The sequence below is a fragment of the Convolutriloba macropyga genome, chromosome 13 (assembly GCF_964194025.1).
Source record: "Convolutriloba macropyga chromosome 13, txConMacr16.3, whole genome shotgun sequence".
In the NCBI taxonomy this organism is placed as follows: Eukaryota; Metazoa; Xenacoelomorpha; order Acoela; family Convolutidae; genus Convolutriloba; species Convolutriloba macropyga.
This window is the reverse complement of record NC_134480.1, coordinates 47,923,244-47,938,840: the sequence shown is the minus strand read 5'-3', so window position 1 is coordinate 47,938,840 and position 15,597 is coordinate 47,923,244. Positions and strand designations below refer to the sequence as shown.

General features: G+C 36.0%; 1 protein-coding gene across 5 annotated transcripts in view; it reads right to left on the bottom strand.

Annotated features, from left to right (window-relative positions):
• Nucleotides 1-15,597, bottom strand: part of LOC142352028 (uncharacterized) — an 85,468-nt gene that overhangs the window by 7,019 nt on the left and 62,852 nt on the right. For 4 of the 5 annotated variants that reach the window (XM_075404365.1, XM_075404368.1, XM_075404366.1 and 1 more), the window contains 2 exons: nt 1,979-2,381; nt 1,523-1,778 (listed from right to left, as the gene is read on the bottom strand). In XM_075404365.1, the coding sequence (XP_075260480.1) occupies nt 1,523-1,778; nt 1,979-2,289 (567 nt within the window). In that variant the 5' untranslated portion in view covers nt 2,290-2,381. Of the gene's footprint in view, nt 1-1,522; nt 1,779-1,978; nt 2,382-3,624; nt 3,646-15,597 lie in introns of those variants that run through there. The other variant, XM_075404369.1, reaches the window with a different exon arrangement.

The window sequence follows — 15,597 nt, the reverse complement described above, 5'->3', positions numbered from 1 at the left end:
GCGAATCAAAATAAAACAACCGTGAGTTTAACAGAAAATTCTATGAAATAAAGATTGATATTTTGGTAGCAGCAATGTTGCGCAAGTGTCATATCTAAATGTTGCGATACTGTTTTCCCAATAAGGGATGCCAACATATGGCTAACGCCAAAGATAAATACACTACGATATGATCGTACATGAAACACGAGATGATGCGTCGCCCAAATTTTAAACTTTATCATGTTTAAAATATATTTTAACTATCACTAAATTCTCACAAAAAATACAAATACAAACGTCACCCAAATATTTCTTCCATTTTGAAATTCCAGCTAAACATTATCGGGCTTGAAATCTGGAGAAAGATGCTAACGCATTAAGTAAACGGCCCTACGGTTTCCTTCAAATTTTCCATTGTCAAACTAAAAACCGTTTAAACATATCGAATATTAAAATGCCGGTCCGCCGTTTAATGCATAACTGCTTGCTTATTCGTTTGCATACACTGAGATGTTTGTATTAAATTAGGTTTCATCGGCAACACCTGCTGAATTGGGAGACCATTGGTTACTGGTAACATTGCAGAGGCTACGGCTGGGCTGCTGCAGAATCAAAATTTCTACTCAACCTTTAGTGATCTCAACTCATCTTTTCCGAATATTTTTGCCATCATGTGTAAAAGCAGAAATCCGGCACTTGTAGCTTTAATGATTGAAGCAATTTCCAGCAGTCGTATTCATGTTAACTTTATAATTCATGCCTTTTTTGCTACCATTTTTTTGGTAAACTCGAAGTGGGCAGTTACCCTGAGATTCCAAGATGAAAATTAAATTAGAAAGGTTCCAGAGTTCGATTCTACTTATAACTGCCCTAATAGGGATTAGACAAGATAACAAATTCGCTAGTGGTTTTAGCAATTGAACTTCTGCGCCGTGTTAAAAAATGACATGCCCTTTCTACATTCAAAACAAAACATATAAACGTTCCTAAAATCGAACGTATCTAACTTAAAATCTAATGTATCTTGTATATCATGTATCTTTTTTCATCAAGAGCTATTGTAATTCTTGTCAATAAGAGTGCTTCTCTTTACCATATGATCATTTTGTCATTTGTACTACTAACGCTTCTACTACTATATATCTGCATTTATTGATTGAGTCAGCTTTATTTTCCGGTTAATTAAGAACAAATAATTGAAAAGATTAAAATCGGTATGAAAATGTCTGAGTTGTGAATGTTTTTTTGCACTTCAGTCATTTCACGCCAATTTTAATGTCCTTTGATGGCACTACTTAGAATTGATTTACACTTATCTTTAGTCACATGCTTTGTAAAATCCGGGTAGGGGTTAAATTAACGCAGCGTTGATATAGGAGTTGATATGAATCGGGGTTAAATCTTAGAAGTGAATGAAATATATTGGGATGAAAAAAATTGAGCCAAAAATTGAACCAGAAATTGAGGAAAGTCAGCAATGAGTCAACTTGGACATGATTCTAGCATATTTATACATTGACTATGAAGGAGACTGACTCACTGTCTCTACTTCCTGTGATATCCTCAGCATCCTTTCCACCGTGCGAGATATTCCCTCTTCGCTTGTGAGGGATCGGGGGGAACAAGAGACACCCCCCAGTGAGCATGGAGAAGTTGAGGAGGTGGGAATGGGAATGGGTTCCTGTCCACATGCCACTTGGTGGTCTGGTTGAGTGGTGATAATACTCTGGCTGTCTGCATCTGGACAATATCCAGTGCCACAATCTGGGAAGTCACTTGGGACTATTGTGCTATTCCTAAAACAAAATATCTTATCAATTATGGTCTCAAAGTCACTGAAGGCTCTAAACAAAACATGGTTAAATTGCAAATTTATGTTTAGAGGGCTAATATTAGCGTATAATGACAAATGAATTCCTACATAGATACTAACATATCGTGATTTTGAATACAACATAGGGGGTATTGTACTGTAGTAATAATTGTATCCACTCACCCGTTTGACTGCTGTCTTGAGAATGAAAAGGAAGAATTGTTTTCGTTCTTCTGACTCAGAAACCTCTGCTTTAGTTTCCCATGTTTGCAATAACTCCATTCACTTCTATCTTCCCCCCTCCTCCTCCTGTCTCTCCCAACAACTGTGGGTGCAGAAAGGGCTCTTCTCCGTCTATTAGACACGATTCCACTTTCGCCAGAGATGATCAGCCGGCGACTTCTAACATTCCAACTTGTATCAAACAAACTCGTCTCCTTTCTCTCTTCTGGGTTAGTTTCCGGTTCGTAATTTGGTAAATTTCCGGAATCCATTCTCTATTTTTCCACTTGATTTCAGATGTAATTGCAAATTTCGAACCCACTTTTCTTGATAAGGGATGGTATTTGAGAGTGAAGTTTTAAAACTGAAACAGAAACTTTTAAAAGTTTTAATTTTTAAGTCGGTTTCAATTCAAGCCGCAAAGCGTAAAATAAAACTAGCAGACAAAACTTTACTTTTATAAACTCTTGATCAATATTGTTTTCACGCTCGACATTTTAAACGCATCAATGAATGAACTCAAAATGGAAACTTTCCATTGACAAATGGCATCGATTTACAAAGATCAATTCGAACCATTGTGGTGTCCATTTGGTTATCAATATACAAAATGAGTAGTCCATAAAAGGAGTAGTTTTTGAGATATCTTTAGGAGAAATCAAGGTCGACATATGATATTTGCGTAGACGTCTACCACAGTCCACTAATGAGTATAGACGAGATAAGAAATGAACTAAAAGCGATACGTGCATTTGAATGACCTAAAAGAAAAGTCTCTCTCTGTCTATTATTTTGTTTGAGTTCTGTCTGATTAAAGCTGAAACGTTAATAGTTTAATTGATATCATTTGATTTGAGGCTTGTCTAAATTATTGTATTTGGTTAAGCGTAATTAGAGAGACCTAATATTAATATTGGGCAAATATCTCACCCTGGTCTGCGGGATCAATTCCCATGTTCGTACATAAAAGATTCCGGATCTAACCTGCCCCCTCCCCAGCGTTTTTATGCCCCCAATTATAGTGTTAGCACGTGCGGCTGGGGGGGGGGGGGGGGGTGGGGTAAAAGTTATATGCCCACTCAGCAGGGGGCAGAAACAAGAGATTCGAGATTCCCAATAAACAGATTTCAATATGAAGTATTTGAGGAGGGAGTGCGGGGGGGGGGGGGGGGTTAAATTTGTTGTATTTGTGAAATATTTTGAAGTGAACAATGAAACATAGTTGAGAACCATTTTTTGAGCTGGCAAGAGAAAACACTTTGTTTATTGAAAAAAAAACCCAAAAATTTCATCAACGTTGTATTTTACCACAAAAAAACTTAGCACCAAACATAAGGTCAATTAAAAGATAATTTGAAAATCTGGTTTGGGGCTCCAACTTAACCCTATTTTCAAGTTGATCATATAATTTATAAATCATAAATCTGGTCCGTTTTATGTCGCGAAATACAACTTTAAAGACAGCTTCTTTTTTGCCAGCAAACCAAGTATTCTGATGTAAGCTAAAATTAAGGATTCTTATTTGTTAATTAAAATTAACTAACTCAAAAGGAAGAAGCAAAAAATAGAGGATATGGTTATAACCACAACAAACTTGAAATTATTACCTGGTTGCTTGAACAGTGAATGAGAATTTAAAAGTAACTGAAGACAATGTAAAGCAAATTTATAAATACAAAAAATGCCAGAGTCAGTGAACAATTCAAAGACTGGAATAAGTAGAATTCAAGTTTGTTCTATAATGTGATTTATAATTACTGGGATTTGATACGAAAGATGAACTACGTAATCATACAACAATGATTGCGCAATTAAAAGACCAGGCCATTATGTAATAAGTTACGTAAGCAACATTCACAGATATTCAAGTGATTGAAAACACTTCAATTTTGAAGGTCAAACTGTACAACTAGTTATTCCGAAGAGTCACTTCCGGTTTCTAAATTGCAATTGCTTTACCCCAAGTTTCATTGTTTAAAAAGGGCTACTTTTTAATGGGTAAACTATTTGGCGTCAACAAATAGCTACTAAATAGGAACTTAAAAAGTAGGAACTGAGTTTTTATCGTTCTAATTTTTGCAACTTATTGTAAATTATTAGTGTCAATTGAGCTGTTGGAATCACGCGCTTAAACAGAGGGAGAACAATATTAAGATACGGTTAAACAACTGTTCTTACCAACAAATTGACCGAAAAAAGTTAGCAGAATATCTCATACAAAATGGCGTACAAATATCTATACTTGGTATGTATCAGTAAGCTAACTTACTAACAAGGACACATTTAAAATATCCAGGGCTCAATCATTCACATGTAAGACACTTGTTATCCAAAAAAAACAATTTGATTCCCTTTTGATTAATGCACTGCAGATACATCTATCCAAATAGCACTTCGCAACTAACTTAGTTTAGACCTCTAATGGCAAACACAACATTAATAACACAATAATGATTTGCTTAATTCCTAGCAACATCATGAAGGTTTAACCAAGTAGAAACACATTAATAGGGAGATAAACTGACCAGAAAAATCTTGGAGAAGGTAAACACAACATACTAAGATTTGAAACTTAGAACCAACAAGGAGGCTCGGTAATGTGCTATCGCACATAAGGTTCCGACCCCGCTCATTCACAATTTTGGCATGTGTCTATCACTTGAGGAACAGATAGAAAAACACAATAATTCAAGTAGTTTTCAGAAAAAATTGATAAATGAACGAAAAAAAGCCTACAAAGCAAATAACTCAGTGGAGTAAAAAATGATGCTTTAGATTGATGAGATCTTCCAAAATTAAGAAAGCGAGTCAAGACGAACAGCAAAATCAAACAACAACAAACATTATTTACATCAAAAACTTTGTCCGTTTTAAAAAACAAAACTTAACAACAAAGTCAAAATAGCGTCAGATAAAACCGAAACTAAACAAAAAAAACTTGTACTTCACCAGAAAACATATGGGAGCAGTCCATAATAAGGCTTGGTTACAATTAGACAATAAAGAACAAAAACAGTAAAGTTGAAAAATTCGCTCGCTTATATTTTTTTAAAACAAGGATTTTCAATTTAATGAAAACCATTAGAAATCAACTAAAAATTCCCATAGGTTTCCGACTACCAATGCTTCTATAGAAGGGAATTAACAATTGGCGGTATTAAATTTTTTTATGCGTTTACAAAAAGAACAACAAAAAGACGACAAAAATCATTTAAACTTGCCAGAAAACGCTTTTGAAGCCGGAAAGACATATTTTAGCCCTCAAAATATGTTCGATTGCACCTTCTTCGAACACCGATAATGTATTATGTGACCTCTCATTAATGAAACTAGGTAACAAGACGACAAAAGAAAAAAAGGTAAAATTAAATAATATTTTTTTTTCGAAGAAATTATTTCCAAAGTCATTAAAGCCCTTAATTACAAAACGAAATAATTAAATAGGTTCATAGGAACCTATTTAATTATTTCGTAATTACAAAACGAAATAATTAAATAGATTCATTTTATTCTTGCATAGGAAGCCCATGAGACCTGAAATTATCCAGAATATGTCTTACGTCTGCAAAAAAGAACGTCAAATATGACGAAAATCAAAAATTAATTTACTTTTTTGTGAAAAAACCGTGTCGGAGCCAGTAAAGTCATAGCAAATTCTTCAAAAGCATTAAATTTTGTGACACCGATCACTTACGACACCTTCCCGTCACACCCTTAATGTCATTTATGACCTGTAATTAGGGATACCAGGTAACAAAAACTCAATAAAAAGACCATAATTGCAAAAATATAAACTGTTTTTTTCTAAAAAAAATTCAGGTAAAAAAAACTGGATGCACTAATTTGGAGCTACTTAGGAAACCAATTGGACCTATCGCTACTGTGCGTTGATTTGAAATGTTCCGCTCTTTAATTAAAATAAAAAAGATCGACTACTTTAATTTAAAAAAGACCGACTGATTACAATCCGAATTCTTTTTGGATTGTAACAGTTCAAGATTGGTCCAAAACTAGCCCCACTAAGGCTGTTCGCCCATTAGGAACACTTATTTTTCGAATGTTATAGTTATAGATAATTTGTTAGTTAAAAAAACAAATGCTGAGTTTTTGATAATCATCGAGTAAAGTTAGCGAAAAACGGCAAAATTTTTAATTACAGAGCACTCTCAACGGGAGTAGCCCCCTTTTGAATCTACAAAGATTGCATTAGTGGTGTATGGGTGTGTACTTCCTGCAAATTCAATCAAAATGAACTAAATAAACCTATTTCGTGCTGATTATTTTAAATGAGAGTACTTATTCCATATTCTACGCTGGACGAGCTTTCTAATGACACCAGTCTCAACTAATGACACCAGTACAATACATCAACAACCTCATTTGCAACATTGTCCAGGAAAATCAAAGTAGTAAACCCCTTTACAAATCATATAATTCCTAAAAATGCAATAAGAATAAGTTTTTGGTTGGTGTTTACATTATATGCAGTTCGTCATTATTATGCACGTATTAATTTCGAACCACGGCTCTGTTAATATTTTCTAACTGCCCAGTCACGCGTATTCACATGTAATAATTCAAATGTATACATAATGTTGAAACATATACAAATGGGGGTGCCTAACTTACTGGGGGGGGGGGGGGCGCTAGCGGAAAAAATCCTAGTTTTCTGACGTCGCATCTAAGGATCACACATCCTTTGGTTTAGTAGAACAATTAAATCAGTTGAAATAGAATACCCGGGTTGACTCCATGATTCAAAAAGTTATAAAATTACAACTTCATATTATGGCGTCTATGAAAAGTTGTAGTCATAGAACTTTCATAAAAGGGAGTTCTATGGAATTAAATTTTTATGCAAAATTTTTTTATATCATGAAAAGGAAGGAAAAAGTATGTTTCAAAAAAACTAACTTGAAAAAAAAATTGAAAAATTGAGTCTTAAGCGAACAGAGAATTATGGAAAAGTTGTAGCCATAGAACTTCATAGAAAAAGAAAAAAATTTGGAGAAAAGTGAAAAATATTTTTTCAAGTTAAAAAACTCCATGCATTGCCCTGAATTGTTCAATGAAAAGCCGTTGCATCAAGTGAGATCGCAACTAGCAATCAACAATGAAAAAGTTGTAGTCATAGAACTTCATAGAACAGTTTTGGTTCAATCTTTTCCGTAAAAGAACTAATTTCTTCCTTAAGAAGGACTGTTTTCTTGCCATTCCAATTTTTGGTACAAAACAGACCACTTTTCAAGCGTAACTTGTGTTTTTGAATTGATAACAAGCAAAAACTCACATTATAACGAACTAAAAGCAAAAAATCACTGTTCTCTCTTTCGATGTTACCCCTTCTCATATTATCAATATCTGGCACCAAATAAAACGTTTTATCTGTCGTTCGCGTTTGAAGTTCATGTGCACTGGTGTAAAATTGGCGTATAGCACAAAAACGTTTGGGACAATGAAAATTCGATAGAAAATGGTTTCAGTGTTCTTCCAAAAAAATTTTGGGGTAAATCGGACACCCAAAAATTTGGTTAATGTAGCTAATTTTTCTAAAAAAAGACCAATTGATATTGCCAATGAGTTGTTTCGAGGAACCAAACTCCTTTGAATCACTTTTTGTGTTTTTCAGCTGATATCAAGCAAAGTTTTACCTCATCGAGAATTGAACCACCCCATCTCAATGTTTTGGCCTACAAAATTTATCCATATAAGAACAATTATTTTTTGTCACTATCAAAAACGCTTTAGTTGTGATCCTCCACTCAGTTTCATCTCCAGGTGTAGAAAAGTAGCTCATAGCAAAAAAATTATGGGAAAAAGAAAACTCGATGGAATATAGAAAAAGTTTCTTCCCAAAAAAAATTTTTGGGGTAAATCGGACAACAAAAAAATTTTGGTTAATGTAGCAAGTTCTTCCTTGAAAAGACCGATTTCTATAAAACTTGGTTTTCAGCAAGTTATGAGACGTTTTTGAAGCGTACTCTGGGTTTTCAGCTGATATCAGTTTCGTTCGACTTCACAACTTCAAAAAAAATTTTTTCAGGCAAATTTTGTTGTAGTTTTTGTTTTTAATCATTTCTGAGCGTCCTGTGCAACAAAACAATTATCACATCAAAGGGGCTGGTACCCCAATCAACAATCTGTGTTTTAGTTCAAAAGTGGGCTTTTTGATCAAACTTTACCACGAAGAATTTTGGAACATCTTATTTGTTTTTTTTGCAATGGACTGCAAGTGGTCTGACAGTTGTTTCGATGTAAGAAAAGTTCATTCATTTAAATTAAATCCATTGTTGTCCGTCTGCCTGGACTGATATCACATCCAATCAATTTTCAGAATTTCATCTGAAAGTATTTCGGAATCTACTTCAAATGAATTTGTACGAGAACGTGTCCCAAACAATCGAAAAAAGAGATCTTTTTTAATAATGTAATGATTTTTTTCTCAACTACGGATTCAAAATGGTGATCATGATCTCCATGTAAAACAACCTCAGTTCACTAGTTTAGAAAAAAAATTGGAAAAACGGAATTTTGTCTATATGGCTGAGGAAAAACTTTATTCGACTTCAAAATGCAAAAAAAAAAGTTTCGTCTAATCATTGTAGATAATTTCATCTTTCTTTGTTTCTGAGAGTTTTCGAAAAGTAAAAACTGCTTTATGGAGTTAATCACAAAGCTCGCTAAACACTCTATGTCTTCTTTCTAATTTTCTTACCCTAATTTGGTTTTTCATCAATTTTTCTCATTATGAAATTCGGAAATTTTATGAATTTTTTTTCATTGCAAATAGTCTGACACCCCTGTCGATGTGAAAAGTGGCCATCCAATTCATTTTAACCGTTGTGGTGTTTACTTCAACTAAAAATGCATCTAATTAACTAACAAAAACACTTTTGAAGATCATTACAGAAGCCATTTAACATTAATTTTTTTCAGCAAATGTTCAGAGTAAAGACAAATATTAGGAGTCCGTTTCTCGTTTTTGATGGTTTCGTCTCAACTTCGCGACCAAAAAGATTAAAAAGGTTGTGTTTTACAACCAGTAAGCTGGGCCAGCTTGTCTAATTAGTTTGCTTCACTTAATGCGCGGACAAAATGTTTAGTTCGACACTTAGCTTTCAAAAAATTGTCATGCGAGAGATTTTGAAGTTTTTCTGATGTTTTGCTGATTCAGTGTGCTAAAGATGCATACAAATGCTGCTCTTCAATCTCCTACGGAAGACCGAAATAGGTTAAAGACAAAAATTGGGTTGAAATTTTTTTGCCTGAGAATAATTTTTCTCCCGATCCCTTACGGAAAGTTTCATATAAACTTTGCCGTCGATAACGTATTTGAAACACTCTTTTCCACAAATAGAGTACAAAGACCATTTCAATGTTTTCAACTGTTCACACCAAGCAAGAATGACGTGGTAAGCACTAAAAAACTTATAAAAAAGCATCCAGTACGTTCCAGCTTATGATATACAATGATTTAATCCAATTTTTTCTCTGAAACACACTGGCTTCTATGGTGAAGTGGGAACTTTTTCTCACTTGACGCTAGAGGTTTCCTGTGTCCAGTAGCTACCAATTGAAATTATATTGATCCCAAAATTACCTCCGAGCCCCAGATTTTAGTAGTTTTCCAAGAATTTGTGAAAAAGTTAGTTTTATCGGGAACCCAAAAAATGGGGTTTCGGGCAAATGTTTGATGATTTCTTCACAACTACTGTGCCAAATTGAACAATCAAGTGCGCGTTTTATAGGCATTGAACTTATATTGCGTGCCAAGTGAGTGGTTCTTGTAACCGGGAGGGTGAAAAAGTGATTCAAGGTCAGTTATTAAAAAAAAATCCTTGAATTATGAGGTCATGTTGGTATCACCCAAAATTCAAATCCAAAAATAACAAAGTAACCCTGCATATATGAGTTCGTTAGATTCTTCGGATAGTGCAAAGTATCCCCATACATATTTTGCTATAGTTTTATGGCGTTGAAAGGTTAATTTTTGTCCTGAAGGTGTCAAAACGCAGAAAAACAAAATACTTTCTCAAATTTAATGGCTAGGTGGTGTTTTTCGCAATTGAACAAGTTTTCTGGTGTGCTTTTTATGTTTTCTAGGCACTATTTGAGTTCCTGAAGCTATTTGTATCTCTTAATGGGGTTAAATCAACAATTTTTTTTTCATGAATTCGGCAAATTTCGGTGAGTGTTGTTTTGTGTCAAAACACACAAAACATCATAGCCTTCATGGCGAGATGGGAAATTTATTCCCACCTCCCCATGAAGGTTCTCCTTGACCAAGAAGGTCTAAGTGGACCAGAATCACACCCACAAATACGCCGGCAACTCTGTTTTACGTTGTTTTACGTCATTTCCGGAGATTTTGGGCTCCGATTTTAGCCCAAAAAATGGAGTACCGAACAGTATTTTGTTAATATCTTCTAAAGTACTAGACCAAATCAGACGGGAGTGGTCGCATTTTGTTAGCACTGAACCCTTCTTGCTTGCAGTTTTTGGTTGGTTTCCCAATTCGGCCTAGTCAAAAAGTTATTAATGTTCAAAGTTGAAATAGGTCGAATTTTCGGGCTATTCTGGGTGACCCAAATTTCGGTACAACAAAACACGCGATTTACCCAACAAGTGTTAGTGTTTTAGAATCCCCAGTTAGTGGGGAGTCTCCCCATATATATTTTAAGTACTATTTTGTGATGTCCAGACGGTCAATTTTGGCTCTGGACATCTGTCACTTCGCTTTTTCGCAATTTGGTACGGTACCTTGTTTTTGCTATAACTCCTTCTAGAGTGCACCGATTGGGCTCATTTTTTAATATGATGCGTATCTCAAGCAGTGCTACAAACTGTACTAAGGGCGTTTTTTTTGTTCAGCCGTTTTTGAGAAATTGGCCAGAGAACTTGCCCTCCGTTTTAGCCCCAGAAGCGGATGACACCATCCGGCACCAGATTTGAAGCTTTGAATTTTGTTACTTCAGGTTACAAAATTAGTGTTCTGATTAGCCCTTCTAACTTAGATTCCGAATATGTATACTTTATATAGCGTTTTTGCAGGTTTAGATGGTCAATTTTGGCTCTGCAGCCAGAGTACCCTGGCTTTTTGGTGATTTGGTACGGTACCTTAACTTTGCAATAACTCGTTGTAGAGTGAATCGATTTTGATGATTTTTTTTGTTAAATCCAGATTGAGCTAAGCTTTGTTTTGATATAGGTCTCGTTCCGTTTCGTTCAGCCGTTTTCGAGAAATTGGCCAGGACAGGTGCCCCAATTTTGACCCGGTGAAGCAGGGTACCTGTACTTGGTACCCGTTTTGAACCTTTAAATTTTGTTACTTCGGGTGACAAAATTAGTGTTTTGAACAGCTGGATTTACGTAGATTCCAAATATGTATACTTTATATAGAGTTTTTAGAGGTTTAGGTGTTCAATTTTAGCTCTGAAGGTCATGTACATCTCCTCTATGGTCATTTGGTACGGTACCTTATTTTTGCTATAACTCCTTGAAGAATGCACCGATTGGGCTCATTTTTGAATATGATGCGTATCTCAAGCAGTGCTACAAACTGTACTAAGAGCGTTTTTTTTGTTCAGCCGTTTTCGAGAAATTGGCCAGGGAACTTGGCCCCGGTACGACCTCCTGAGGAGAGAAGAACGACCATGAACACGATATTAAACTTATTATATGTAGAATTAAAGGGCAGATTTGAGTGTTTTAGATTCGTGAGTTAGTGGAGAGTCTCCCCATATATATATATATATATATATATATATATATATATATATATATATATATATTTGTGGTTATATTCAGTGGTTATAATGAGTGGTTATAGGTTACAGTAGAAACAGGACCAGAAAGTGGTCATTTTGGACATCTGGTACGAATCGTTTATTTTGAAATATCTCCTCGTAGAGTGAACCGATTTTTGATCTGACTTTTGACTTGAACTCAGCTTGAGCAGTACTTGAATCCCTGTAAATGGCGTTTCGTTTCTTTCAGCCGTTTTTGAGAAATTGGCCTCGACACATACGGTCATTTTGACCTTTTAGTGACTGGTACGTTTCACGTTTCTATATGTGAAATGTTGAAATTAATGACTTTTACTGCAGGAATAGGCTCGTTGAACTCCATTTGTAATGGGGAATCTCCCCATATATATTTTGTATAGGGTTTTCCGAGATCTAGGGGGTCAATTTTCACTCTGCAAGTGACCCCCCCCCAACCCCCTGATTTTATGCTTAGAATCAGGTTATTCACTTGGGAAGATGTGAAAACTATCAGTTTGGGTCACCCAAACTGGTCTCATAGACCCGGTATATTGTCCTGGTGCCGTGGTTATAGTTATAATTTGTTATTATTTATAACAGTTGATATTTATAACGCGAAACAGCACCCGAAATGGGTCATTTTGGTCATTTGGTACGTACGGTACCTTGATGTTGGAATATCTCCTCGTAGAGTGAACCCATTTTCGATCTGTTTGTTGATTTGAGCCCTGCTTGAATCCCTGTAAATGGCGTTTTGTTTTTTTCAGCCGTTTTTGAGAAATTGGCCAGGACACATACCGCAATTTTGACATTTTAGTGACCGGTACGTTTAACGTCTCTACTTGTGAAATAGTGAAAAAAGTGATTTTGGTTACAGGAATAGGTGCGTCGAGCTCCATTTCTAATGCAGAAGCTCCCCATATATAGTTTATATAGCGTTTTCAGAGTTTTAGGGGGTCAATTTTGGGTCTGTAGATGACCCCACCGACTCTCGTGATTTTGGTCATGTAGTCATGTAATCTACACTGAAATTTGGGAAAACCTCTATTGGGGTTGCAATATTGGGCACCCAAGGCCCATTCACTAACCAGAATGTTACGTGACGTTTCCATATTGATGCAGTTTATGTGTTCTGCTGTTTGTTTCATGCTTTTCTTTCAGCGGTAAGTGTCAACCCCAGCTGCACGGGTCGAGGCAGCGCCTAAAAAAGCTGGTCGAAGACCGGAAAGGCGATAAATTAGTAGGCTAGGATTAAGGCATTGTACCCTCATCAAACTTGATTCTGAAAAAACGTTCTAAATGCGGGCAGAGTGTTAGACATATTTTTCTTTAAGACTACCATGAATTCGAATCTGAAAATTGGATTACTTGGCGACTCACATTCAATTAGGATGTCCGAGTTTATTGGCCCGGAGTTCAATATTTATGGAAAAGGAGGCGAGATGGCGCTCAACTGGCGCAAATATCAAAATGCTATGGTCGAAAATGATTTCCTCGTTGTGTTTATGGGTGGGAACGACATAACTGGTCGACTTGGCGAACGTGCACCCTCATCGCTCAGTGGACTGTGCCAAAGTCTTAAGGAAATCGACAATTTCTGTAAGGAGAATCAAACGGTGCTATTGAGTTGTGACCTTGTGCCCCGAATGGCAAATTTGGTGGGGACTGACCATGCAAACCATAGGTTACAAAAGAGATATAAAGCTCGGCATATCGGATTTGCTCCGTTCATCTTTGTGAATGCAAGTGATGGTGTGCATCTTTATCCCGAAGGATATGTAGAACTATGGCCTGCATTTAAGGAGAAGATTCTCAGTAAAGTTACTAAATTGTCAAATAGCCTGTAACTTGTTATTATGAGCCTTCAAGTTGTAATTTGTTGCTTTGCTTTTTGTCTTTTTTTTATTTTGGAAATAAAAAAATTTGACTGTCATTTTTTCAGCTGAGCTGTGGCTGATTAGAATAATCATGACAATAAGCTGATGTGCAGCTGATTAGAGATAGCATAGCAATCGGGTGATAAGAATCAACATATCTATCGGCTGATATATATATCTGATAAGATCTAAGTTTAAATTCAGCTGACGTGTGGCTGCTAGGATTTAAATTCTCTTTCAGCTGATGTGTGGCTGATAAAGCTTGGGGAAAAAAATCAGCTGAAGTGTGGCTGATATTATTAAGCATGGCAATCAGCTGATGTGTGGCTGATAAGACTTAACATATCAATCAATTGATATGTCTGATAAGATTTAAGTTCAGCTGACGTGTGGCTGCTAGGATTTAAAATGTCTTTCAGCTGACCTGTGGCTGACAAGGCTTGAAGTAAAAATCAGCTGAAGTGTGGCTGATATTATTAAGCATGGCAATCAGCTGATGTGTGGCTGATAAGACTTAACATATCAATCAATTGATATGTCTGATAAGATTTAAGTTCAGCTGACGTGTGGCTGCTAGGATTTAAAATGTCATTCAGCTGACCAGTGGCTGATAAGGATTGCGGTAAAAATCAGCTGAAATGTGGCTGATATTATCAAGCATAGCAATCAGCTGATGTGTGGCTGATAAGATTTAACATATCAATCAATTGATATATGTCTGAAAAGATTAAAGTTTTAAATTCAGCTGACGTGTGGCTGCTAGGATTTAAATTCTCTTTCAGCTGATGTGTGGCTGATAAAGCTTGGGAAAAAATCAGCTGAAGTGTGGCTGATACTAATAAGCATGGCAATCAGCTGATGTGTGGCTGATAAGACTTAACATATCAATCAATTGATATGTCTGATAAGATTTAAGTTCAGCTGACGTGTGGCTGCTAGGATTTAAAATGTCTTTCAGCTGACCAGTGGCTGATAAGGCTTGCAGTAAAAACCAGCTGAAGTGTGGCTGATAAGATTTAACATATCAATCAATTGATATATGTCTGAAAAGATTAAAGTTTTAAATTCAGCTGACGTGTGGCTGCTAGGATTTAAATTCTCTTTCAGCTGACGTGTGGCTGATAAAGCTTGGGAAAAAATCAGCTGAAGTGTGGCTGATATTAATAAGCATGGCAATCAGCTGATGTGTGGCTGATAAGACTTAACATATCAATCAATTGATATGTCTGATAAGATTTAAGTTCAGCTGACGTGTGGCTGCTAGGATTTAAAATGTCTTTCAGCTGACCTGTGGCTGATAAGGCTTACAGTAAAAACCAGCTGAAGTGTGGCTGATAAGATTTAACATATCAATCAATTGATATATGTCTGAAAAGATTTAGGTTTTAGGTTCAGCTGACGTGTGGCTGCTAGGATTTAAATTGTCTTTCAGCTGACGTGTGGCTGATAAAGCTTGGGAAAAAATCAGCTAAAGTGTGGCTGATATTATTAAGCATGGCAATCAGCTGATGTGTGGCTGATAAGACTTAACATATCAATTAATTGATATGTCTGATAAGATTTAAGTTCAGCTGACGTGTGGCAGCTAGGATTTAAAATGTCTTTCAGCTGACCTGTGGCTGATAAGGCTTGCGGTAAAATTCAGCTGAAGTGTGGCTGATAATGTTAAGCAGGGCAATCAGCTGAAGTGTGGCTGATAATATTAATCGTGGCAATCTGCTGATGTGTGGCTGATAAGATTTAACATATAAATCAGTTGATATATGTCTAATAAGATTTAAGTTTAAATTCAGGCGAGGTGTGGCTGCTAGGATTTAACTGTCGTTTAACTGAAGTGTGGCAAATAAGGCTTCAGGTAACAGTCAGATGATACGCGGCAGATAAAATTGAATCGCTGCCTTCAAGTGTTGAAGAAACTTGAACCAAACTGTTGATGGCA